We start from the raw sequence: 26,291 nt of genomic DNA on the forward strand, positions 1-26,291 counted from the left end.
ATCATGACTGCATTGTCAATAGTAAGCCGCATAAGGAGAAAGTAAATAATCTTTCTTGAAAATTCTGCTTGGGCCTATTGCTTACAGTTACGGCCATGTTTTACATCCTTGACTTAAACAAGACAAAACAAAACTTTTCTTTATAATTTAATTGACTCTTGTCAAGGAATTCTAGAACTCAGAGTACTAAAAAAATGTAAAAGAAAAGAAAAAGAAAACCTATGGTAATTAAAAATCCTACTTTGAAATTGTCATATATATTCTTAAATCTAAATTAAGAAACAGTATCTACCTCTCAGCATTGATTAGTCTGATCTGGTTATCTACTCTGGAGTCCCTTTTCTCTCTCCTGACCTCTCCTAGGAGAGAAAATGTTGAATTCCTTTGATTAGAGTAAGAAAATCCTCTTCAAAAATTAAATCTAATTAGAATTTTTAAATAATCTTAAGAAAACTTCTAGGTTAAAAAATGTTTTAGCTAATCCCATTACAAATAGTATTAATTTATTCTTTAAACATTTGATTATAAATTGGAATTGTCTTTTATTCAAAGTAAAAATCAGACTATTAATTACCAGTGAGGAAAAGGCTAGGTAATATTTTATTAAGTTTAAGGTAATAGATTATACTCATTAGCAGTAAAAGCTCAGTTACATATATTCCTGGGGTGGTGTGGAATGAGTCTTTTTATTCTCAATGAAATTAAGGATTTCATTTAGCAAACTTGAACAAATTGATTAGTTTCAGCACATTCAGAACAGCTAAGAATTCCAATATTATAATCTAATCTGTTGTAACTTTTTAGATTTACTTTGAGCAAATAAATAGATTAAGGTGTGTTTCTCTTTTACATAACTTTGCTTTCTTCTTATAAAATCACAGAACCATGTCAGAGCATAGGAAAGAACATCATCACTTTGAGAGCTCTCACACACAATAATGAAAACATGTTCTGCTAATAAATCATTCATTAAGAGTATCTTGAGTTACTTCAGTTTAGTTTTGGATCTCCTTCAAAGTACTCTTCCTAACACTTTAATATTAACTTTGGTTGCTATCTTTAATAAATATTTAACTAAAAATTAATAATAGTAATATATACAAACTTGCATTTGGTTCTAGCCAATAACTGTACTAGAACTAATGTCCCAGTATGTGAATACCCTATACATATCTTCCTTTGAAAGCAATTCCCCAAAGGGCTTACACTAAATAAAGATGTTTATTATTGAAAGAAACATGTAAAAATTATAGCATATTTCAGCTTCATGCTTTTTTTAAAGCTTTGTGATTGTGCAAGCATCATTAACCAACAGACTTGATAAAAAGAGTCACAAAGCTGTTGCATGATTTTTCCATGAAGACAAGGCAAATCAGAACTAAATGCAGGTACATAATTTAATTTCATTATACCTAAAACTATAGTAGCCAACATGCATCTATCAAGTTATTTTTGCTTACTCAAGTCTTGTTTACTTCTAAAAGCTAAGAATTATTAATCCCCCTAATTTTGAATTAATTGAGCTTTAAATAGCCTAGTGCTCTATTTATCTTAAATAAGGTAAAGAAATTATTAGCTAAGAATACCTGAATTACATAATATTTCAAAATAGCCAATATCACTTTAATAAGGCTTACATGTGCTATTTTAATCTTAGTTCTTGAATGTTTTGTATTAGGAAAGTCCACAGAATGTTTCTTCACTGGACATTTGTGGGAAAAATAATGAAACTTGAAATGGAATAAAATCCATATTTTTGATCCTCCAAGTTGGTGACTATATTACAAATTTTACATAAAATAACTCAAAAAAAACCACCCTGGAGCTCAGTATACATTTTTGCAAAAGATACAAAGTTCCAGCTTCACTGCTGTGTTTCTTTCTTATTGCCCCTCTTTTTTTTTTTTTTTTTTTTTTTTTTGCCTGCGTTGCGTCTTCATTGCTGCATGCGGTCTTTCTTTAGTTGCAGCGAGCAGGGGCTACTCTTCGTTGCGGTGAACCGGCTTCTCATTGTGGTGGCTTCTCTTGTTTTGGAGCACAGGCTCTAGGCACGCAGGCTTCAGTAGTTGTAGCACACGGGCTCAGTAGTTGTGGCTCACGGGCTTAGCTGCTCCGTGGCATGTGGGATCTTCCCGGACCAGGAATCAAACCTGTGTCCCCTGCATTAGGCAAGTAGATTCTTAACCACTGCACCACCAGGGAAGTCCTGACCCTCTGTCTTAATTAACTTCATTTGTATAGATTGTTGTTACTTTTCTTTTTTTGGCCGCATTGGGTCTTTGTTGCTGCGCATGGGCTTTCTCTAGTTGTGCTGAGTGGGGGCTACTCTTTGTTGTGGTGCACGGGCTTCTCATTGCAGTGGCTTCTCTTGTTGCAGAGCACAGGCTCTAGGTGCACGGGCTTCAGTAGTTGTGGCTCGCGGGCTCTAGAGCACAGGCTCAGTAGTTGTGGCGCATGGGCTTAGTTGCTCCGCAGCATGTGGTATCTGCCCAGACCAGGGCTCGAATCCGTGTTCCCTGCACTGGCAGGTGGATTCTTAACCACTGCACCACCAGGGAAGCCCTACTTTTCTTTTATGCATACATAGCTTAATAGAGAGGGCACTGTAAAATTGGAAGTTGTTATAAAACTTTCCCTCTAGATTAAAAAAAAAAAAACCCTTGCAATATGTTCAATTTCATTTTATTTTTGAATTTTAAAAAGTATGTATACTATATATGTAAAGGAATACAGCCATATTCAGGTGAAGAAGCAGTAGGGATAGTTGCCTTTTTACAGGCTGGAGGGAATTAAGAAAAATGCGGCAAGATCTTTTAGGTCCAGTTTTCCCTTGAGTAGTTGCTGTTGGTATCCATTCATGCTTCATCGAAGGCCTCTGTTCAAAACCATGACCCTCCTCTACTAACCATCCCATGGCTGTGAGCTATAGTTTTAGAATTTCACCTATGCTTGTCTCTCCAAGTCATGAAGTTTAACTTTCTTACTCAAGGTTCCCCTGAAAGCAAAATAACTATAAATGAGAGGAGCACTGGTTGAGGAAAACAACGTATCGCTGATATTTACCTGTGCTGAGCCAGCAATAAATACCACTTTAAGCATAAAATCCAGGTCATTTCCACTAGTTACAAAGCTCACTGGAACTAAAGATATGGTAGATATCAATATAACATCATAGAAATTTTTAAGTGGCAAATACCAAAGGAATGTGTGTGTGTGCATGTGTGTGTGTTCATGTGTGTGTACATAAGTACCTGAAAAATGTTCTGTGGAGTACTATAGTATTATTAATATTTTAATGTCTTGTCGTACTCACATTACATTTCTTAGTCAACCAAAGTATTAAAAGTCAGCTTAATTACTGAGTTTTCTTAAAGAAACATATTTAATAGCTGTCAGCAATCCTGGCTCTCAATATTTGTAAGATAAAATTAAAATACTTTTTTCGACCTATGACTGTAATATTTCACCAAACATATCTGTGACTACTTCCTATACATCAGAATGGAGAAAATTTAGATCTAGTGACCCTATAAAATAAGAATATGTATTCATCCTGATGAAAGAGTAATGTTGATAAATGTGAGTTTTCAAGGAGTTCTTAGGCTGAATCAGTATTCATAGGTTGGACATTATTTAGGATGTCTTTTTTGCCTGTAGGACAAATTTAAAGTATCTGCACGTGACTTTTTGGTGTTAATGTTATTAATCTCTTAATATATACATACTGCCATGTATAAACTGCTCATGTGATAAACTTTAAAATAATATGAGCTACTTATGAATAGGAAATAGGAGTAATTATGTGCAAGGATTCAGCCTTTTGGTGTTCATCTTAAATGACAGTCATATTCAGAAAACAGTTCCTAAGATAGCAACAAGCACATAGCTGGAATCAAATATTTGTTGAGAGAATAAATAAATGGATGTGCAGAATTTTTATTTATGAGTATATATGAAGAAAAAACTAAACTTTTGATTGTATCATAGAGATTGAGTTCATTTAACAGCTGAAGTTTTTTACATTATTATTAAATAAAACTACTAAGCACCCACATTTGAAATGTTACCAGATTGAGAAAAACACCTGGTGTGTATAATCTGAGATAGAAAATACCAATGTTCACATTATAAGCATAGTAATACCTGCTGTGGCCTGTTCTCTCAGTGCTCGAACTCTGCTCTCCACGTTACCCATCTTAGCAGCAATATTTTTAATATTTTTCATTTCTCCTTCTCTTGATGTGGTAGTCTTTCTTCCTATATTTTTCCAATACCTAGAGTCCTCAAACAGAAATCTAATTTTCCTTATCCCATTTACTAACTAAATTCTACCTACCACCTTTCTTTCTATTCTTTAATGCTTTTATTTTCTTTTTCTCTCTTCTCTTTCATTTTCTGTAGATCAACACTGTCTAATAGAAATATAATGTGGGCCACATAATTGAGTTTTCTACTAGCCACATTAAAAATAATAATAAAAAGAAACAGGTGGAAATAAATTTCAATGTAATTTTTTTGTTTGTTTTGGCCATGCCACCTGGCCTGTGGGATCTTAGTTCCCAGACCAGGGATTGAACCTGCACCCTTGCCAGTGAAAGCACTGAGTCTTACCCACTGGACCGACAGGGAATTCCCTAATGTAATATTTTATTTAGCTCAATATACCAAACATATTATCATTTAACCATGTAATCAGAATTAAAAACATATTGAGATGTTTTATATTCCTTTTTTATGCTAAGTGTTCAAAATTCAGTGTGTATTTTACGCTTACAGCACATCTTAATTCAGATAGCCACACTGCAAGTGCTCAGTAGCCATAAGTGTCTAAGAGTTACAATATTGGATAGTGTAGCCCTAGATCATTAAAGACAAATTAATCAAAATGGTGGTCTTGCCAAATAGAGTGATGGCAAAGTGGTGAACAGTAGTTTCCAGCTCTTAGAAAGTGCGAGGGTTATTGGAGGATCTGTAGTCCTTTCAATAACATCAGAGACTTAATCTTAAGGGACATAGCACAGTAATAGTTTTTGTTATTGCTAACACACACAAAAAGGACTGTTTAGTATTTTAAACATGATACCCCCAAAAAAGATGTACCAAATACAAATTCTTCTGCAATATGACATATTTCTGTAACATGAATTAGTTTATTCAGAGTAGTCACCTTCATATAGGTAAATTTTTCTGGCATATGAATGTTTTGCTCCACTAAGTAACAGTGGCTGAATGCAAAGTACACATGAAGCTGCTGAGGGCGACAGTAGTATACCAGTGACCATTCACCCAACATGCATTTTTTTTCTCAACTTGGCCTCAGGCTCTGTCTTGAAAATGTTTATTGAAGAATTCTCAACAATTTTTGTACATTTTGCCCTCATCTCTATATTCAGCAGCATCAAAAAACTTTCTTATATCCTCTTCCACCAAGCTAAAGACATTTTTAAAAGCCACGTCTGTTATTTACTATAGTATGTCTTTAAATTTTTGAAATTAGATGTCTCTTTTTGTACTAAGGGGTGTGTGTGTGTGTGTGTGTGTGTGTGCACAAGCACACACACTCTGCTTAGAGACCTGTATTGATTTGAGTGGTCTCTTCCAGCCCTATTTTCCCATGAGATCTTTTATTTTTAGTTCACAATTTGCAGAACACCTCAATCCCCCCTTTTACAAGAAGAAACACATGTATCACATTATAACAGGAATGCTTGAATCTATAAATAAACTTCAAGTATGCTATATTTACTCCAAATATTTATGTTCTAATCTCTGATCTTATTTGGTTGAACCCAGTGTCCTTACTTGCAAAATGAGAGAGTTGGACCAGAAAAGTCCTTCCTTTCCAGTTTTTGAGCTCTCTCGTCATGCAAAATTATTCCCATAATTAAAATGATAATTATATATCTTCAGAACTGGATTAATACATTAGATTGAAAATGCGAACACACCCACCAGCCCACCAAAATTCTCATGAAATGACAGGAAAAAATATTAATAAAAAACCTTCTGGTAAAACAAGAAAGAGTGATAGCACACAAAGGACAGAATGATTGCAAGCGGACTGTAGAGCTCCCAAGTAAATGTCAAAAGATATTTAAAATAGAAGGGACTTGGGACATCTGTTTGACAGCTTTATAAAAAAATAGACAATTTCCTAAGGAATCATGAATTTCAAAATTAGCTCAAGAAGTATAAATGTGAAATACAACAAAGAGCAGTGGGGAGCAGAAAATGAAGTTTTAGGCAAACTGCACCAAACTTTGAGGGAATAGATAATTCTCAATTATATGAACTGTTCCAGGACTGAGAAAAAGGTATATGCAGTTTACAAGGCTAGTTTAATTGTAATGCCTAAAACAAAGATTAAACACAAAACATTAAGATTATAGGCCAATCTAAATTTTGCTATGTAGAAAAAAGAAACTTTAAAAATTGCAAATTAAATCTACCAGTGGACGCATCTACCCAAGAATGTAAAGATAATTATACTTATACATTGGAAAAATCTACTGATACAATTAATATATTAACATATTCAAAGAAAAAATGATCTTCTCAATATGATGTATCCAGTAGATGCAGAAAACTCATTAAATAAAATCTGAAGCTTATTCATAATTTTAAAAAATCATTAACAAAACAGACAACAAAAGTATGCACCAGGGACACAGTAAATATCGTATTTGTTAATCATTCTATGCATTCTCTATAACGTCAAGAAAAAGAGAAGGATGTCTATTTTCACTACTACTATTCAACAGTGTGCCAAGCATCCTAGACATCACATTAGGATAAGAAAGTTAAAGGAAGCAAAAATATTGGAAAGAAATAGATAAAGTTGTCCAGAAACAGATCAGATATTTATGAAAATTGTTCATGTGATAAATATAATAAGTCAGAGATGAAAAGATGTCCTCATTAATTAGGGATTTTCAGGAAAATTGTTATTATGTTGAAAAAAATGTCTAAAATTGGAGCTGTATATCCCTCTTTACTCAACAAATGCATTCCAGATAGATCATTAAAAACTACTACTGCTGAATTAAGTGTGGAAGAAACAACTTCAAAAGATTAGAATAATCAGGAATCTAAACCAATTCTCCATTCAGGTTGTTCCTCAACTTCAAGTATATGTTCCTCATTAAAGAAGAGGAACCTGAGTATATGTGATAGAATATGAGAATGGCCCTTGGAGGAAGGCAGGAATCAATGATTCCAGAAACTCAGGGATACACTGGCCATGGTCTTATGTCTGGACTCACAGTAGAAATAACTCAAGGAACAATATAAGAAGCCCTATGGATAGCAATGGAACAGGATCTAGTTTAGACTAACGGGGAGAAATGGGAATAGAAGGGGAAACACATGCTGTGAACACTAACACTCACAAAAATGGATAGGTGTTGGATTTTCTTAAAAAATAGCAGTTGTCAAAATAACATTTACAGAGAATATAGTAGATATCAACAGAGTAATGCTCTATTTGTCGGACATTGTTAGAAATAGGTGGTCCCAAACATCTAATGGGTTTTCCAGATAAATGAATACATCACCTGAAGGGCCCCAAATTTTTAATGAGTGTTTTTTTTTTCCCTGAAATCTTTCATGTATTTAACCAAAATCCTTAAAGTGCTACATTAACATAATTCATCCCTTTTAATGACTAAGTCACTATAAATATCAAAATATAAATCTATAAAGGAGATCATATAATAAAAGCCTTTCATTTAAAAGAAGTAGAATCAGATTGTACTCCAAACACTATGTGGTGAATCAGTAATTCATTCTGCTCATCATTTAGTTGTGATTAGGAAATATTTACAGAGAGGAAGGAAGGAAGGAAGGAAGGGAGGGAGGGAGGAAGGGAGGAAGGGAGGGAGGGAGGGAGGGAGGGAGTCGAAAATATAATTACACCATTAGAAATTTCTGAAATGTGTAAGGATATTTTTTCTTTAATCTGCTTGTCAAACCTTTGATGTAAACATTAATATCCCAACTCTAAAAAGGAAAATATTGAGTTTCAGACAGTTTAATTGGCCTAAGGTCACAAAGCTAGTAAATCTGTCTCTAAAGCCAATGACATTTGTACCACACGGTTCTGCTTCCTTGATACAGTGGTCCCCACAAACACTTTGTGGCATCACTTAGACCTCCCAGAAGCATGTTGTCCTCAGCTTTGCGATGGCTGGGTGAAAGTAACTTTGAATATGTTAAGTATTCCTTATTATGTCTATTCTAAATGTGTCTAGTCATTTTCTAATGTAATGCATTTGAAAATACGTGTAATATCTTGTCATTTAAAACAATATGAGGAAGGATCTTCCTGGTGGTCCAGTGGGTAGGACTCCGAGCTCCCAATGCAGGGGCCCGGGATTTGATCCCTGGTCGGGAAACTAGATCCCGCATGCATGCCACAACTAAGAGTCCACATGCTGCAACTAAGAAGTCCGCATGCCGCCACTAAAGATCCCGCCTGCCGCAGTTAAGACCCGGTGCAGCCAAAATACATAAATAATGAATAAATAAATAAAATATTAGAAAAACAATATGAAGAGATATATATCTACACACATATATTAGATAGATGATAGGTAGATAGATAGGTAGATAGATAGATATAAATAAAACTAGGGATAGATATAAAACTTTTAACCAGACTAAGTTTCAAAAATAAAAGGAAATGAAGTCAGGGAGGAGAACATATACTTGGGGAAATTATAGGAGGAAGTAACTGTATTTTTTTTTTCTCTCTCAGTGATCACTATTTGGGAAGCCACAGAATATTTCAGAAAAATAAATCTGTTATTCAACTTAATCTACAGAAAAATAGGGAATCTCCAGGAAAGTTATCTCGAAAGGTAAGACTTTCTTAGCTTTGGTTTCAATTAGCAAATGTATTATTTTAAGGACAATATTCCCATCCTTATGGATTATTGCCATTTTGTGAGTAATATATGTTTAATGAATACATATTTGAGTATATTTACTGAAACATAATGAAATATTTATCTTTATGTCTGTTAACAATTTGGACTGAAGCAATTACATGAACACACTACTGCAACCTCAGTATGATAAATCTACTAGTCTCTTGAAAAATCATTTATGAGTAACTTATTAATGTTATCTTATTCATACTATCCATGAATCCACCAGGAAATGAATGGAATAGAAAAAGTGAAGGGGAAACCATGAAAGGAAGAAAAATAACACAACTCTTGTTCTATCTGAAGACTACATGGTATCAACACAGTTTAAATCAGGACAGATTAATATTCATAATATATAATAAAACTACTTAGAAAGGATATACTGTGCTTTAATGACAGTTTCAGGTGTTAGATATAAATTTTATTCCCTGTGTGATGTCTTGAGTTACTTCAAACCCAAATTGCACAGTATGCAGTAAACTTTGATATTTTAGCAGTTTTTATCTGTAGAATCTTCCAATTACCTGCTTTAGGCAAAAATCCCATCACCCTGTCATTTACATCAGATAACAGACTTGCAGTGCATGACTTTTTTTTTCTAGTCTGAGGTGCTTCATCATAAAAAGTGTCAGGTGGTGCATTAGGTTGCAATATATCTATGTGGAACATAACATAATGAGGCCAAAAGAGAGTTGTTTAGAAATGTCTTTTGGAACTGGTACCCAGCTCAGCCAGTGTTGACAGCTCCATGGCCATGCATCTGAACTCTCCACAAAGAAACATTATAAAGTACAACTAATACCCTCTGTATTAATAAATCTAAGAGTCTTCAAATTGTCCTCAGTGTTGATGAAAAAGCTGAAATTATGATGTTTCATTTCAATGGGGGGTGGGAGAGAAAATGTGTAATTCAAATTTCTACTCTTGTTTAGAAGTTGCATATTGCTAAAGAAAAAAAAAACTATCTCATTGGTAGTAATCCACAAATCATACATATTTCAGTTTCATGTAAATTAAGGTTTATTCTGAAATGCATATAACTCCACTACTTTGATGTAATATGTATCCAGCATATATTTTACATCTGAAACTTTAATATTTCTATCATATTTACTCTTTACAACAATTCCATGTGTCAAATATTATTAAATATAAGGACACTGAATCCCAGGGCACTCATGACTTTCCTCAGGTCACATTCATGGAACTGGTAAGTAGAGGACCTTGGATTTGAGCCCAGTCAGTGAGTCTTCACATACCTTATGCTACCAATTTATATTACAAAAACACTTAGAACTTATGGGCTACACTCAAAAGTCTTAGATGTGGTTTCAGAGCAATTAGTCAAAATTCTACCTTTATATGTTTTTTTTGGTGTTGTTTTGTTTTCCTCAGCTTTATCCACATACCCCAAAGTCTGGGCCATGATAGGTATTCAATGATAATTAACCACATTAAGTATATATTAGGTGTCAGGCACTGTTATTAGGGCTTTACATGTATTAATTCGTAACAGCCCTAAAGCAAAAACAATAGGATGTTAGACTATATGATATTTTAGTCTTTTACTATTAAAAACTCTAAAACTTTATTAATGTTAGTTAAGACACTTAAAATTTCAAAAATTGACTCATGGTATTGAAAATATTGAGGAGCATAGACATTGGTGTGTTATGTCAAAATGATGTATATGTTGCAATCTGATGCATCACACTTTTTGTTGTAAGCTTTTAATACCCATTGAGTAGATTAGATTATAATTTCAATTGAAAACCTTGTATTTGAAGAAAATTTAAAAAAATAATAATTGCCTTGTTTTATAAAATATTCTTTCAGGAATAGACATAGTATGCTGATTAATTTAATATAACTGAGAAAGTTTATCAATTTGTGACCCTTCTTCATGTTCTGAATTGCTATATTTAAAATAAATGACCAATGACTTTTTTTCTTTTATATATCTATGGTAAGGGAATGGTGAATGGTCTTCTCTCTTATTATTTAAAATAATGTCAAAATGATCTATGATTTTCATAATTTCAGCTGTAAGCTAAACATTTATGAATAATTAAATTTTCTTTCTAGTAAAACAACATAAAATTGGCTTGATAATATTCTTTTTATATAATATTAGGAATATAATGATAGCTATCATTCTGTTAAATTTATTGACACCATCAACTTTCAGTAGATATTTCAGAGTATTCTAATTGTAAAAGGCATTGCAAAGCTCAATTCATCTTAGATGGCTTTTCTATTTTAAACTCACTTCTATTACACTGATATATAGTGATTTAATTCATGTTCCATGAGATTATTCATAAAACATGTTGAAAGTCTTTAGAAATCATCCTATATTTCAAAATTTTTAAATTCCTGTCTTGATTAGAAGTGATGTGAATGGCTGAGACTTTTTAAAAAATTTTTTCTTCCTTTCTCTCAAGTTTGATCAAAAGTATTGCCAACATTGTAGACATTAATTGTAAAATTAAGATTTCTTTCTAGTTCAAGAAAACATTCACAAAACATTTACAGCAATAGATTTCTGTATGAAAAAAAAGGAAAAAAATACCTTAATGTTTTTCTTAAGACAAAGGTATGGCCCTCACCTTTGGAGAAAAGTAAATTGCACAATATATTCCATGGACAACTGCTCAAACTTTCCTCCAACCCTTTGAGATCTTTTAGATAAAATTTTTTTCTTGTAAGTCACTGTATGACAATGGACAATTCCCCCTCCCCCAAAAGTATCTCTGGAAGCCAAGTAAAGTGGTTTTTAAATGAATATGATTATGTTATTCAGAAAGATGCAAATAAGTCATATTATTTATATGCTGCTTTGGTTTTAACTTCTGAAATAAGGCAAATGCCAAATACTACACTTCAAATCTTAATACCTCTATTCTGGCTCTGGTTTTCACTCTCTATTTTCCCTTCCCTTTCACTGTCCTCTCCATGCCTAAAGTTTTGCTTTCTCTACTGCAGAAAAATTTGTCTTAACCACTATGACACTTTCAGATTTCATCAGCCAGTGACTCTAGAGGTAAATTCCTACTGAGTAAGCCTCATGTTTTCAAGTTCCTTAGCATTTCTACAAAGCATTCTTTTTTCATAGCATGCACTCAAGGTACTATAACAATAACCTTATTCTTTCCATGTTACTTAGCTTCCTTCTTCTTTCTCACAATACAACCCAATATAAAAATTAATTTACCTTTGACCTTAAGCCATGTAAAGGTTTTCCTTCTGATGTTTTCTATCAGAAATTCTAATTGGCAGTTTTAAAAATACATTGTGTGTGTACTGACATACAGGATTACATGCATCCCAGGCATGGAGGAACTCATTCAGCTGTCAAACTTAACGTCACTGTGTGGTGAAAAAGTGCAATTATGATGGAGTATATTTGCATTTTCTGCAGACTTGCATAGGGTTTTCATGGATGCCCATTCTAGAAGAGCTAATCAAGGAGTTATGATGTGAGAGTGTGTGTGTGTGTGTGTGTGTGTGTGTGCATGCACACATGTGGACCAGAGGACTCATACTTTAAGATGAGTAGTTCCTGCTCATCTTGCCAGAAAAATACAGTGCCATCTGATAACTCCTGGAATTTACACCTATCAGTAGTTGTCTTTCATTTGCATAATTGAATATTCATGAGATGGAAGGTTCTCTTACGCTGACGTTTTGGTGGCAAGGTATGGAAAATCTGAAAAAAGGAGGAGTCCATTCTGTGTCTGCCGGCCAATCTGGCAAGCTGTCAAGTCTTATACTGCCACGGATTCGTGGCCTAAATGTAAAGAAAATGTGCACGTATGTGGGAGAACTGGTGTCTGAAAAACTGCCTTCCTGCTGGGAGAAATTAATGTTTGACCTTGGTGATGGCAGTATGTTTTTCAACTACCCTTGGGGTTTATCCTCAACCAAAGCTCAGCTTTCTGTTTTACTTTTAAAAGAATGCTTATACAGTTGAGGAGAGTCTTATAAGGTCTTTAAAACAAAGTATTAAAATGATAAATGAGAGTTATCAAAAGAGGTGAATAAAATGACAGCAGGAAGTTATGGACCTATTTTTATCTGGTATTCGTTCCTATTCACTCTATAAATATTAATATATTCTGCTGTCTACAGCCTGAAGATGACCACAGTCAGTTTTATCTGAATCAACTTCTAGAATTTATGCATATTTGGAAAGTATCCAGGTAAGACATTTTATTCCTGTTCCAAGACTACTTTCTGACTGAGTTCTCAAGTGCCAAATCACAATATTTTTCAGTCGATTGTAATAACTGTCCTTTCACTAGTACTGTGGAAGCTATTGTACTTTTAATAGATATCTCCCTTTGGCAAATTCTGTTAATAATTATCTATTCTTCGCAGCTATTCAGATACATAGAAGAGCTGCTAACACCTTCCAGAACAATCTAACATTCATTTAAAAATATCTCTGCTACCGGTTATTACATTTTCAAGGATTTTTTTCCTCATTCATTTTGTAAATTTGATTGTGCATGTGTCACTAAGCTCTTTGTATAACTGAATTCCCATAGTTTGAAAGTCACCATCTCCTGCTTTAAATTCCTTTCTGGAACACCCTGAAAATAATTGGTACATTATAAACAGAGGAGTGTGACTTCAAATTGGAAAACTCAAGTGACAGCAAATGAACATATCCTAATTGAGTCTGATATCTCAACGTATGCATGTATTATTTGAAAGAACAGACCTATCAGGAAGCTAACCTGGGAGAAGATATCAGTGCTACAGGGTGCCTTTATCTGGAATTAAAGTTGTTCTGAGCTGAATGAGCAAAAAATGGAGTGTGGGAGGTATATGTCATAAATCTCTAAAGCACAGCCCGATATAAGAATGAGTTTAAATTGTTTTTAGTGACTATTAATAATAGCTATCACTTCCTGGAGTTCTAATACATTTTGTATACATCGTCGCATCTAATTCTCCCCCACAACCCCAAAACAATACATATTATCTTACTTCAGAATCAAGGAAACTGAAGTTCTGGAAGGGTAAATAACTTGTCTGGGGTCGGCCGCTCAGTTTGTTAGTAGTAGGATTCACATCAGGGCTGTCTGCAATTTGCAAAGGCCACATTCTTTCATTAAACTATCATATCTTTCCATTTTTTTTTCCTTTTTTGTGTCTTTCTCTCCCCCCCCTCCCCCCGCCCCAGTATTCGGCTTCATACCATAAAATCATAGAATGGGTAAAACTTAGGAGGACTTTTGATGTAATTTAATTCAAATTTTTACTGTATTGCTAATTACATGCATCAGATAGGTCCCCATCAAAATGGCATATTAAACAAAGGTTGTATTCCAAAATAAATTTATAAATCAACAACTACCACAACAACAAATGCAGAGAGAGGCATCAAACCTGACAAATTCTTTAAAAATTGGGGAACCCCTGGGAATCAGAGACCTGTTTTGAACTGTTCTGTGGAGGGCGGTGACGTGTAGGTGGCTGCTACCTGGGGCACAGAGAGACAAAAGGAGGCTGTGAGTCCCACAGGATTTATTCACTCACTTTTCTTTTTTTATTGTATTTTTTTTATTGAAGTATAGATGACAGACAACATTTCTTCATTACTTTTCTTCTTTTTGTTGTTCCTCCAATTGGGTAATTTCAAGAAATCTGTCTTTGAGTTTACTGAGTCTTCTGCTTGGTCTAGTCTATCAAATTCTTCAGCTCAGTCATTGTATTCTTTAGTGCAAAGATTTCTGTTTGGTTCTTTCTTATGTTTTCTACCTCTTTGCTGAATTTCTCATTCTGTTCTTGTATTGTTATGCTAAGTGCATTAAATTCTTTTTCTGTGTTCTCTTGTGGTCCTCTGAGCATCTTTAGGACAATCATTTTGAATTTTTTGTCAGACAATTCTTGTATCTCCATTTCTTTGGGGTCAGTTGCTGGAAGTTTACTGTATTCTTTTGGTGGTGTCATATTTCCCTGATTCATTGTGATCTTGTAGCCTTGCATAGCTGTCTGTATGCAGGAAGAAGCAGTCAACTCTTCAGACTTTATGGGCTGCCTTCAGTACGGGAAGACCTTCACCTACAGGCGAGGGCCAACTGGAACGTGCTGTGACCCTGGGCCTAGTGGTGCCAGGCACCAAGTGCAGGGTTGTGAGAGAACGCCAGGTTGGGGGGTCGGGGGGCACGATGTCTCCTCAGCTCAGGTCACTGGGTCCACAGCATCGACAACCGTGTGGTCCTTGGTAAGCACTGTGGGGGGATCTGCAGTAGCTGCCAGGGCTGTTGCCCTGTGGTGCCTCCAGGTCCAGCAGCTAGGGACCAGGCAGGCAGCAGCTGCTGCTGGAGCTGGTGGTGTACATACTCACAGCTCTGGGGGCCAGCTGCAGGCGCCTGTGGAGTGGCAGGGGCTGGCTGCAGACACTCATATAGTTGGGGGGTGGGGGGCAGGGCCAGTCTCAAGGGTGAGGACTGTGGGGGCACTGGCAGCTGCAGGGATCCTGGCTGTTGGTGTGCACTTCTGTGGCTGCAGTCTCTCTCCATGGGCACGTGCATGGCAGTGAAAGCCAGTGACGAGAGTCAGGACAAGGGTGTGCAGGTGCACAGCTTGGGGGCTAGCTGCAGATGAGCCCAGTGGTGCAGACCAGTGACAGGAGAAAGGGCCAAATCTGCCCCAGACACAGCTGTGGGTATCTTGGCTGTCAGTGTGCACTCTCATAGGTGCCAGATCTCACCACAGATGTGTACATGGCAGCAGATGCCAGTGACAGAGGTCAGGCTAGTGGCATGCAGGTGCACAGTTGGAGGGGCTGTTGGAAGGGGTCAGTCATGGGGAATAGACTTGCACCTTGCACTTGAGCAGCCACTGAGGCCTGGGCTAGCTGCAGGTGTGGATCTCAGGGTCTGGCAGGGGCGGTGCAGTGGAGGAAAACAAAACCAATGAAATCTACGGGGGGTCTGTGGCAGCTGTGTTGGCTGTTGGTTTCTTCAGTAGTGAAAGCTACTGAGGCTTTCTGCAGAGCAGGTGGCTGGGAACCATGGTAACTCCCACTGCATGGCTGATGCTGGTAGCCACTGCCCTTCTTCCTTGTTCTAGCCACCTTTATCCGTCTCAGCTTTGCTGGTCTCTGGGTGAGGTGAAAGCAATGCAGGTCCTTCATGCAGTGTCCCAAAAGGCTGGGGAAGCTGCTCGCTCACCCCACTCCTCTTTTCCAAGAGAGGGGAACTCGTTCTAGTAGGGGATTTCCCTCTTGGCACTGAGCAGTGCTGGCCTGGAGGATGGGATGATGCAGGCAAAATGAAGCTATTCTCTCTTCCCTCTTTATGGAATTATTCTCAGGGGTTTTTGTTTCCCACTGTGTTGTTGAAGTTTCTTGGGTGGTTTCCTGAGCTCTCCCCAGAGCTGTTTTTGTCCGTGGATAGCTATCCGTTGATCTTTGTGAGGAGAGAGAGGCTGGGATCTCTTACTGCGCCATCTTGGTAACCCCCAGGACTTTGCTTTCTGAAATACAATGCTACTCTGCCTGCCTTCCTCAGACCACTTTATGATGTGACGAGACCAAGCATTAGAGGGCACAAGCTTTGATTTCAGTGTCCCTCTTCTCTGATTCGACTCTCTCTTAGAAGTTGGGCAAATCACATACCTTCATTGGTTCCTAGGAGTTTTCTATAAAATAGATATAATACCTAATAGAAAGGTGCTGAAGCAGGTGAATTCTTGAGGGTTTTTTCTTTTTAAATTTTAGGATCAGGTTTTATATAAAAATCCTCCAATAGCCAAAATCTTTCACAGTTCCTTTCCTACACCTCCATGGACTTCTACATATTCTACGCATTTTGTCTAATTAAAGTGGTAACTTAATAAAGAATGAGAAGGCAGCTCCTGTAAAATATATTGGTGTGTTTTTAACCCTGTGTTTTGTGTTGTATGACTGATTATTCAATTCAATTCAGGAGTTTTCAGGACAAACAGGAAGGGAAAGTTAATAACATTTGGGAAAATAATTTTAAACAGTGAAGCCAAAAGAATCTCTGCTCAACTCACGTCTATTCCACCTAAGTATAGATAAAGCTGAAGCATTAAGAGAAGCTTAGAGAAAAAAGCAAAAATACCAGAAAACACAGAGGTTTGGTGTCAAAGACAACACCATTTATGATAAGTATATGTCATTAATTCTAAAAGCAATTCTCTGAAAAGTTTTGCATATTTAATATTTCTCAATTTATTTGTCATTATCTGCTTATGAATCCCTTTGCAACTTATATTTTAAATTGAGAGTAGTTTGATATAATGAACAGTCTTTCAGAGGTTTGGTTAAGTTGTCATGGATTTCTCTGGAGTTCTAAAGTTTTCAAATACGTTTGTAGTCTATCAAGTTATACCAAGTTTATAAGGCATCCATCTGAAATGACATTAAAAGTACGTCAACAGTAATCCTTTTTAAACCATGTTTGCTATAGAAACATGGACAAAGCAGAACTTGTGATAAATGTGCTAAAGTTAATATAAGTTTTCCTACCCAACTTTAACCAAAGTTCTTTTTTTCTTTCCAGACAATGTCTCTCAACAGTAATCAAAAAATATGACTCCCACCTGAAATACCTATTGAAAACCCAGGTATTAACTTTTGTTACTTCTTTAATTAATTCAATAAGATTTTATTAATTTTCTACTCTTTTTTCTAAAGCTTTGCAAGTTTCTGAAGCTACAAAGATGAATAAAGCAGGAGGGTCTTCACTTGAGTGACTTTCATTCTATCATGGCAAAACAGAAAAGTAAACAGATGTGTGTAATAAAGTGTCATAGGCACTATGAAAGACCTATGTGTATACAGGACACACAAAAGAGGGTTATCAATTTTACTTATTTGATCTGAGTGTTGAAAAATAAGTAAGCCAGCCAGAGAAGGAGCGTGGTAAGGAAAGTGTGAAGTAGGGATAACTTTAAGCATACAACAACATGAACAGAGCAGGTAGCAAAGAGCCTGGTGTGATTAGGAAACTGTATGTACTTTGCAATGGCTACAATTAGGGTTCAAGGTGAGAGCCTGGAAAAAAGACCAGATGAAAGGGACAAGCAGGAACCAAGTTACATAGGGTCTTAAGGACATTTTATGGACAATTTAATGATTTTCTAATTTATCAGCTGATGACATAGAGCCATTATGCAGGGCGGTAGAATGACAGATGGGTGATTATAGGACATTTCATTAACCCAAAGAAATGAGGATGGCATGGACAAAAGCTCTACTATAGGGAAGGACAGGAGGAGACAGATTCACAACAGGTGAAAATCTGTAATTTACATGACTTGCTGAAAAACTGTGAGCAATGAAAAAACACAGTGTTTAGAATACCTCCAGATTCCTGGCTGCTGACTGACTGCATGGAGACGTCAATTAACTAAAACAGTGAAGACAGGAGAAGCTAGCTTGGCAGGGAACATAATGGATTCAGTCCAAGACTACTGAGATTTGGCCACCTATTGGGCATCCAAGTTGTAGTCACCATTAAGCAGGTCATTTCTTATAGCTTGTTCTTCCAGGGAAGGATCAGTCTTCCACAGATAAAACATTGTATGATTACAGAAAACGAGGTAAGAGAAAGTATTGAAAACAAGACTCCTTTTTCCATTAAAAAAAATGACTCGATATATATAAAAGGATATAGATCTTAAGTAACTACTCCTAATATTAAAAAACAGTAAAGGGTTCTGAAAATAATAAGTTATATTTCTTGATGTAGATACCAAACTCATACGTGAATTCCACATAAATATGTAAAGATATGGTGGTGACAAATACACAGCTCATAGTCCTTCCCAAATTGTAATCCTCTCACTCTAATTCCATTTTTCTTTCTTGAGCCTGGCCTGAATCTGGAAGTTTAAAATGTGGAATGTGAAAAGAATTCACAATTAAATTAAGTCTCATAAAAGTGTCATAATTACTACTTCTTTGTCATAGTCATTCTTTCTAGCATAGAATTTGAAATTTACCAGGTACCCAGGGCACATTAAGACTTCATTCCTAGATCATTTATGTCTCTTGACTAGACACAGATATACTTTTGAGGTTATCATAACTTACTTATGGATGAATTTTAATTATCGAAATGTCTCAGTACTGCTCATGTATCATAGATATCTTTTTACAAACACACAAACACATGCACAAATTTTTGAGAATCTGTAACAGTTCTTAATTTCCAAATATAGAAGTTTGATCATACCACTTACATACGAAGGCTTCAATGTCTTCACTTTGAAAGAAACCATTTTTGAAAGAAACCAATTGTTCCAAAATGACTGAAAAGTTGGCAAAACATCAAAGAAATACTGTCTTTATATTATCACTGGCAAATAGTTATTATCACCCACATCTGAATTATTTTATAAATAGGCCACAGTGTCTGCAACTTTCCACAGGAACTCCCCCCAAAACAATGAACTTTTTAAATGACATTCTTCCTACTAAGCATCAATAGCTAAATATCTAAGAAATGAGGACAGACTGTGATATTATCAATTCACAATTTTGCACTTTCTATTTGTTTGACAAGTGCATTAAGTAGCATTTCATCAGCCTTGAAAACAGTACCAATTTGAAGAATAATTTTTATATTTCTCAAACTTGGATTATTACATGATTTGAAAAAAAAATAACAAGCAGGCTGAATAAATATGCCATGAATATTACTGAATAATATGGATAACTTAAATTTCCAAATATTTTATTTCCTCAGCAATGGCTATCAACATATTTTAGACTTGACATTTCAGATTGGGCATCCTAACTATTATGTTTGTTAAATGGCTGACTTTGTAAGTAATGTACATAGAGCTTTTTCTTTGGGCATTTTTTTTCCTCTCTTCTATTCTACTCATAATTAAGGAATGTTTTCTGTATTCATGCTATATTCTGAATTCATCTCTAACATTTAGGAGAAATTAAGAATAGAAGAAAGAGAAAGAATTTTCCCCTAAGGTATTACTTAATGCTTACTTAGTACAAATTACTGAACTATTTATTCACTGGAATCAACAGAAATCAAAGTCAGAACCATGCTCTGAAATTGCTGATGATCTAGTTGGAAAGACAGCATGTTCACAAAATGCACATAGAGCGGTGTATGTACAGGACAAAGCAATGTAAAACCAGATTTCAATCTAGATGGAAGAATCAGCTTCTGATTCAAAGTTGCTTTTTCCTAGTAGCCTCTAGTGCATTGTCTCCAAAATTTTATTTAAATGCCAAGTAGGACCTTTAGAGACAGTAAGCAATGCCTATCACTGATGACAAACCTACACTAGGATCTAGTAACTGATGCACTAATTGTAAACCAGATGGATCTGGACTGAGAAAAATCTATTCATGCTTCAAAATGTAGTTTGGCTTCATGAAACATCTGCCTGGTGTGAAATGAGCTAAAAGCCTCCAAACCCTTTACCATCAAGCCCATGGCTCAGAGGATGTACCAACTAGATAATCAGAAAAATATGGCATCTCTATTATTCAGGTATAAGTAATTCAATGAGGAAGGCAGAATAATTCTTAACTCACACTTTCCTCTCCTTAAGACCCAAATCCAACAATATTTAGCCTCTAGAGAGAGACCAAAAATTCCATTTATAAGGAGAAAGAAAGGGGGCACATAGGGATCTGATAATATATATTTACTTTTTTAGAACTGAAGCTTTCTTAGTAACAAGCAGATCAACTGTTGGATTTTCAGAAGTTTCGATATCAAACATAATTTAATCAGAGTGGCAGTAAAGACAGAATTTAGGAGCAGAGATTCCAAAGTCAGGTAAACGTATTTGCAAACCCTCTGCCACTAGGGAAGCTTTTATTCAGCCATCCTTGAGTTTATATTATTCATCACTAGAGTGAAGATAATAAAATAATGTGATGTTTTTTAAAATTAATTGAACAGTAGATGTAATGTGCTTAATATTATATAGTGGCTGGAAGATAAAAAATGTTCAAGAAAAGATAAGTACAAGTGTTATTTTATTGCTATTAGAGTTCTTATTTTTAACACTATTACTAAAGTAGAGGATTGTATAGGATCTAGAAGAAAAATGTCACAAAACTGATTTGCATTCACAACAGAGTATAAGAGGTGGGAAAGGAGTAAAAAAATCATAAGAAGAAAATAGGGTGAAATGAATTGGTAACAAGGACCAGCTGAAAGGTCACAAAAGGAGAAGTCAAAGACATGAAGGAGATAAAGTCAGGTTACAAAGGAAATAAAACACCTTTGCAGAACTGGAACCTACCTTAGCAGAAATAAAGGGCATATTGAAACTACTAAAAGTCAAACCTATGTATAGAACACTGCCAGACATGAAGAAGAAGAAAACTGAAAGATCTTCAATAAGGAAGATAATCACTAACCAACATAATCTGCATTCCTAGTGAGATACAGAATTAAAGGTTTTTGTCAAAAGAATGACATGATCTGATGATTTAAGATTTGTGCAGTGAATTATATAATATACGAAGAACAAACACACACACACATACACACACACCCATTAAAGAAGAAGAACTAAGCAGACAATCTTATTACACAATAAGTTTGGTACAAAATATTGCCAATATCATAGGATCTGCTTTTACAGATATCTCTTTTCTTCCACATAAGAGATATCCTTTGGTGAAAAGCCATGTTGTAGCTTTTCTTTGCCATTTCAGCACCAAAGTATGCATCCATTATCAATACAGGCACCTCAAAGATATTTCAGATTCAGTTCCACGCCACCACAATAAAGTAAATATGGCAATAAAGTTGAGTCACATGAATTTTTTTTTCGTTTCCCAGTGCATATAAAAGTTATGTTTACACTATACTGTAGTCTATTAAGTGCGTAATAGCATTATGTCAAAAAAAACACAATGTACATACCTTAGTTAAAAAATAATTTATTGCTAAAAAAATGTCAACCATCATCTGAGCCTGCAGTGAGTTGTAATCGTTTTTGCTGATGGAGGATCCTGCCTTGATGTTGACGGCTGCTGACTGATGAGGGTCGTGGTTGCTGAAGGTTGGAGTGGCAGCAGCAGTTTCTTAAGATAACAATGAAGTTTGCCACATTAATTGACTCTTCCTTTCATGAACGATTTCTCTGAGGCATGCAACGCTGTTTGACAGCATTTTACCCACAGTAGAACTTCTTTCAAAATTGGAGTCAATTCCTCTCAAACCCTACCACTGCTTTATCAACTAAGTTTATTTCATATTCTAAATCCTTCATTGTCAGTTCAGCAATCTGCACAACACCTTCATCAGGAGTAGATTCCATCTCAAGAAACTACTTTCTTGGCTCATCCATAAGAAGCAACTCCTCATCTGTTCAGGTTTTATCATGAGATTACAGCAATTTAATCCCACCTTCAGGCTCCACTTCTAATTCTAGTGCTCTTGCTATTTCTATCACATCTGCAGTTACTTCTTCCAATGAAGTCTTAAACTCTTCAAAGTCATCCACGAGGGTTGGAATCAACTTTTTGATTCCAACTCCTATGAATGTTGGAATCCTATGAATGTAGATATTTTGACCTTTTCTTTTGAGTCACAAATGTTCCTAAGGGCATCTAGAATGGTGAATCCTTTCCTGAATGTTTTCAATTGACCTTGCCCAGATCCATCAAAGGAATCACTATCTATGGCAACTATAGCTTACAGAATGCATTTCTTAAATAATAAGACTTAAAAGTCAAAATTACTCCTTGATCCATGGGCTGCAGAATGGATGTTGTACAAGCAGATATGTAAACAACATTAATCTCACTGTACATCTTCATCAGAGCTCTTGGGTGACCATATGCATAATATCAATATTTTTTTTTTTTTTTTTTTTTTTTTTTTAGGTCAGAGTCACCTTTTATTTTTAAAGTATGTGTTCTAGGATTAATAGGTAAAATAAGCATTCATAGCATTAGACAGTCTTAAAAACTATAATCTGTGCATCTCTGGCACTTAGTGCATGATTATTTCAGTTAATTTCTTCATGATCACTCTATTTCCTTCTTCAAGACAGAAACGTTTTCGTCTGACTTGCCAGGCAATACCTCAGGCAAAATAAGAATGCTGTATACATATATATGATCACATATACATATGATCAAGAGTTTTGCAAAAAAATAATAACTTAAAGGTCAAAAAAGCACAGAGCTCAGTGTCAGGAGGCCTAAGGCTGGGCCAGGTCCCATGGAGTCAGGGTCATCTGCTATCTAATCACCCACGACGGGTCCTTGGCGATGCTCGCATTGTCTGGTCCGAGCAGAGCCACGCCGTGTGTGCTCCTCCCGGCGCCCAGGTACCTGTTGCTCACGTCGACCAGATCTTCGTGGCGGACAGCGAAGAGCTGCTCGCGGTGCGCCTGCTTCACCTCATCCGAGAGGCCATACAGGAAGCAGTCCAGGCCTTTGTCTGAAGGAGCCACCGGAGCGTCCACGGCGGCGAAGACAGAGAGCTTTGCCTCGTTGATGTCCTGCTGCGTGAACCTCCCAGACTTGGCCCAGTCGATGGCCTTCAGGAAGGACTGCAGCGTCTCCGTGGAATGCGGGTCCCTGTACGAGTAGAGCGTGAAGATCCCGCCATAGCTGAGTCTGGCACCTCCACCATAAGCACCGCCTTTTTCTCGAATTTCCGTGTGCAAGAATTTAGCTGTCATCAAGCGTGCCAGGATCTTGAGACTGGCGTGGGCCGGGGCCGCGTACGGGGCAGTCCTGATGCACTCAGCTACGTAGTTCACCGGGAACGGGAACAGGAAGTGCGTCTTCATCGGGCAGGGCTTGAAGGTGGGGTCCGTCACCAGCTTCCTCGTGACCAGGGAGTGCCTGCCAGGTCCCTTAGGTGCAGGTTTCTCCACCACGTGCGAGGGCACAGGCTTCCGCTCCTTCTTACTCCGGCTGAGGGTCCTGAGGAAGCTGTCCACCGAATTCTCCACCTGAGACATCTGCTGGGGAGTAGCATTCACGGAACATCTGAAGTTATCACAGTTCAACAGATGCTTCTTGATGCGCGGGAGCTTCCTCAGGATGGGCTTGATGTCCGTCACCTCTGCGATGCTCTTCATGAGCCTCACCTGGTCCATCCCCCCGAAGGTCTCCTGCAAGTCCCCCGCGGGCGCCAGCGTCCTGCCCGCCCTGATGGACGCGTAGAGGTGGCCTGCGTCGGGGACCCCGTTGGACAGCTCCTGAGCTGTCATCTTCACCAGCACTCGGAAGTGCTCCTCCTCCTCAAAGCAGGGGTTGTTAAAGATTTCACTCCACAGATGCATCATGTCTGGTAGGTTTCTATCGAGGCAGAAAGATGAAAAGAGCACACCCTGCTCGTAGGTGTCGAGATGCGAGTCGTCGGGGAGCACGTGGGGGGCGGCAGCCAGGCCCCCCGTCTTCAGGTCCACCTGCTGGGCCAGCTCCCTGTAGTCGAGGCCGCCGCAGCCCAGCTTGGTGAGGACGTTGCAGAAGAGGGGCACATAGGGCCGGAGCTCCTCGGGCAGGGTGTTCAGACTCGAGAAGGCTCTGAAGTAGATCACGCCATTGGTGGGCTGCGTGCAGTACTGGACGGGCGTGTCCCCAGCTGCCAGAGCCACCTCCACCTCCGTGAACGGGATGCGGGGCTCGATGTCCGACACCTTCAACGCGGGCAGACACGACACGTCCTGAGGTTGACTTTGCTGAGCCTGTAATTCCAAACCTTTTTCATAGATCTGCTGCTTGTCTTCCGGGGAAAGAGAGTTGACCTTTTGCTTCAGTTTTTCTGTTTCCAGCTGCATTTGTTTCTCGGAATACTTGTCGTCTGGTTTCATTGATAAAGTCAACTTATGCTGATTATTCTTAAAATACTGTTTTACTTTTTCTTGCAAAAACTTTGGATTTTCCTCCAGGCACTTCCGGAAACGAGCCACCTGACTCCCAAGCTTGAGGAGCTCCACAGGGTCCCCATCGTGATTCCAGCAGGAAGCTATGTAAGACGTCAGGGCGAGTCCAAAGCTGACAGACTGGTGCTTCATCTGTATCTCAATTTTATGAAGTAACGCTTCGATTCGATCATCTTCAAATCCTTTCTCGATGACGTCATCCAGCGTCCTATCCACGAGGTCCCGGACTGTCTGAATGTCCTTCTCTGCGATACCCTGCAGGCCCACGCTGAAGTAGGCCTCCCGTGTGCAGCCATTGTACCCAACGTCAGGGGAAAAGTCTGTGCCGAGTCCAGATTCAACGAGGGCTTTGTAGAAGGGGGAGTTGGGGCCACTGATCAAGAGTGAAGACAGAAGGTTCAGCGTGAAGGCTTCAAATGTGTCAGTGATGTCTGGCAGGAGGAAGCTGACGCTGATGGTCGCCTGCTCTGAGGAGCCCGCGGCCAGCGAGTCCGGGGCACACGTGACCTGGAACTCCCTAGGCTTATCCCAAGGCTTCTGGGCTGGCACTGCGGTACATGGCTTGATTCTCTGAAATTTACTCAGTGCTTCTTCATGAATTTGTTTCAGATGCTGTTCTAGCGGAAAATTACCGTAAGTGAAGAACCTGGCGTTGCTGGGGTGGTAGTGTGTGGCGTGGAACTGTCTGAGCTGCTCCCACGTGAGGTCTGGGATGCACAAGGGGTCCCCTCCAGAGACCACTGAGTACGTGTGGTCAGGAAGCAGGCGGCTCTGAACGTGCTGCGAGAATATCCTCTCGTGATCTGTAAACGCTCCCTTCATTTCGTTAAAGACGACTCCTTTAAAGACCAAGGGCGTCTGGGGGTCACTGGGATCCTCATGTTCTAGTCGCCATCCTTCCTGACAGAAATCCAGTTCCCGCAAGCAGGGAAAGAAGGCTGCGTCCAAATACACGGATAGGAGGTTCTGGAAGTCCTTGGGGTTTTGTGTGGAAAATGGGTACAGGGTGTAATCACTAGCTGGCTGACTGTGAAGCCGTGGATCTTCTCTCCGACCCGGTACCGCAGCAGCGCGCTCTCACAGGCCGTGGTGCTCGCCCACCTCCATGCTCCGAGGCTGGCGCTCCGGCCGCTCAGCCTCCGCAGCACTCCTCTGGTCCTCCACCCGCTGCACCACATGGCTAATATCAATATTTTGAAAGGAATCTTTTTCTGAGCAGTAGGTCTCAACGGTGGGCTTAAAGTATTCAGTAAACCATGTTGTAAATAGATATACTGTCATCCAAGCTTTTTTGTGCCATTTATAGAGCACAGGCAGAGCAAATTTTGCGTAATTCCTAAGGGCCCTAGGATTTTCAGCATGGTAAATGAGCATTGGGTTCAACTTAAAGTCACCAACTGCATTAGCCCCAAACAAGAGAGTCAGCCTGTCCTCTGAAGCTTTGAAACCAGGCATTGACTTCTCCTCTTTAGCCATGAA

The 26,291-nt window shown here is 37.9% G+C and overlaps 2 protein-coding genes across 3 annotated transcripts in view; one reads left to right on the plus strand and one right to left on the minus strand.

Moving 5' to 3' along the window:
- Positions 1–26,291, plus strand: part of PIK3C2G (phosphatidylinositol-4-phosphate 3-kinase catalytic subunit type 2 gamma) — a 354,208-nt gene that overhangs the window by 21,734 nt on the left and 306,183 nt on the right. For both annotated transcript variants that reach the window (XM_036866811.1, XM_036866810.1), the window contains exons 5-7: positions 8,756–8,858; positions 13,062–13,132; positions 17,474–17,537. In XM_036866811.1, the coding sequence (XP_036722706.1) occupies positions 8,756–8,858; positions 13,062–13,132; positions 17,474–17,537 (238 nt within the window). The remainder of the gene's footprint in view (positions 1–8,755; positions 8,859–13,061; positions 13,133–17,473; positions 17,538–26,291) is intronic.
- Positions 22,765–25,828, minus strand: LOC118902463 (presequence protease, mitochondrial-like). The gene has a single exon (XM_036866812.1). It carries the CDS (start codon positions 25,632–25,634, stop codon positions 23,154–23,156), a length of 2,481 nt encoding a protein of 826 aa, XP_036722707.1. The 5' UTR covers positions 25,635–25,828; the 3' UTR covers positions 22,765–23,153.

Source organism: Balaenoptera musculus, chromosome 10 (genome assembly GCF_009873245.2).
Source record: "Balaenoptera musculus isolate JJ_BM4_2016_0621 chromosome 10, mBalMus1.pri.v3, whole genome shotgun sequence".
NCBI classification, from domain to species: Eukaryota; Metazoa; Chordata; class Mammalia; order Artiodactyla; family Balaenopteridae; genus Balaenoptera; species Balaenoptera musculus.

Excerpts from the sequence above, each read along its gene's own strand:
- LOC118902463 (XM_036866812.1), bottom strand. The coding sequence starts at position 25,634 with ATGAAGGGAGCGTTTACAGATCACGAGAGGATATTCTCGCAGCACGTT.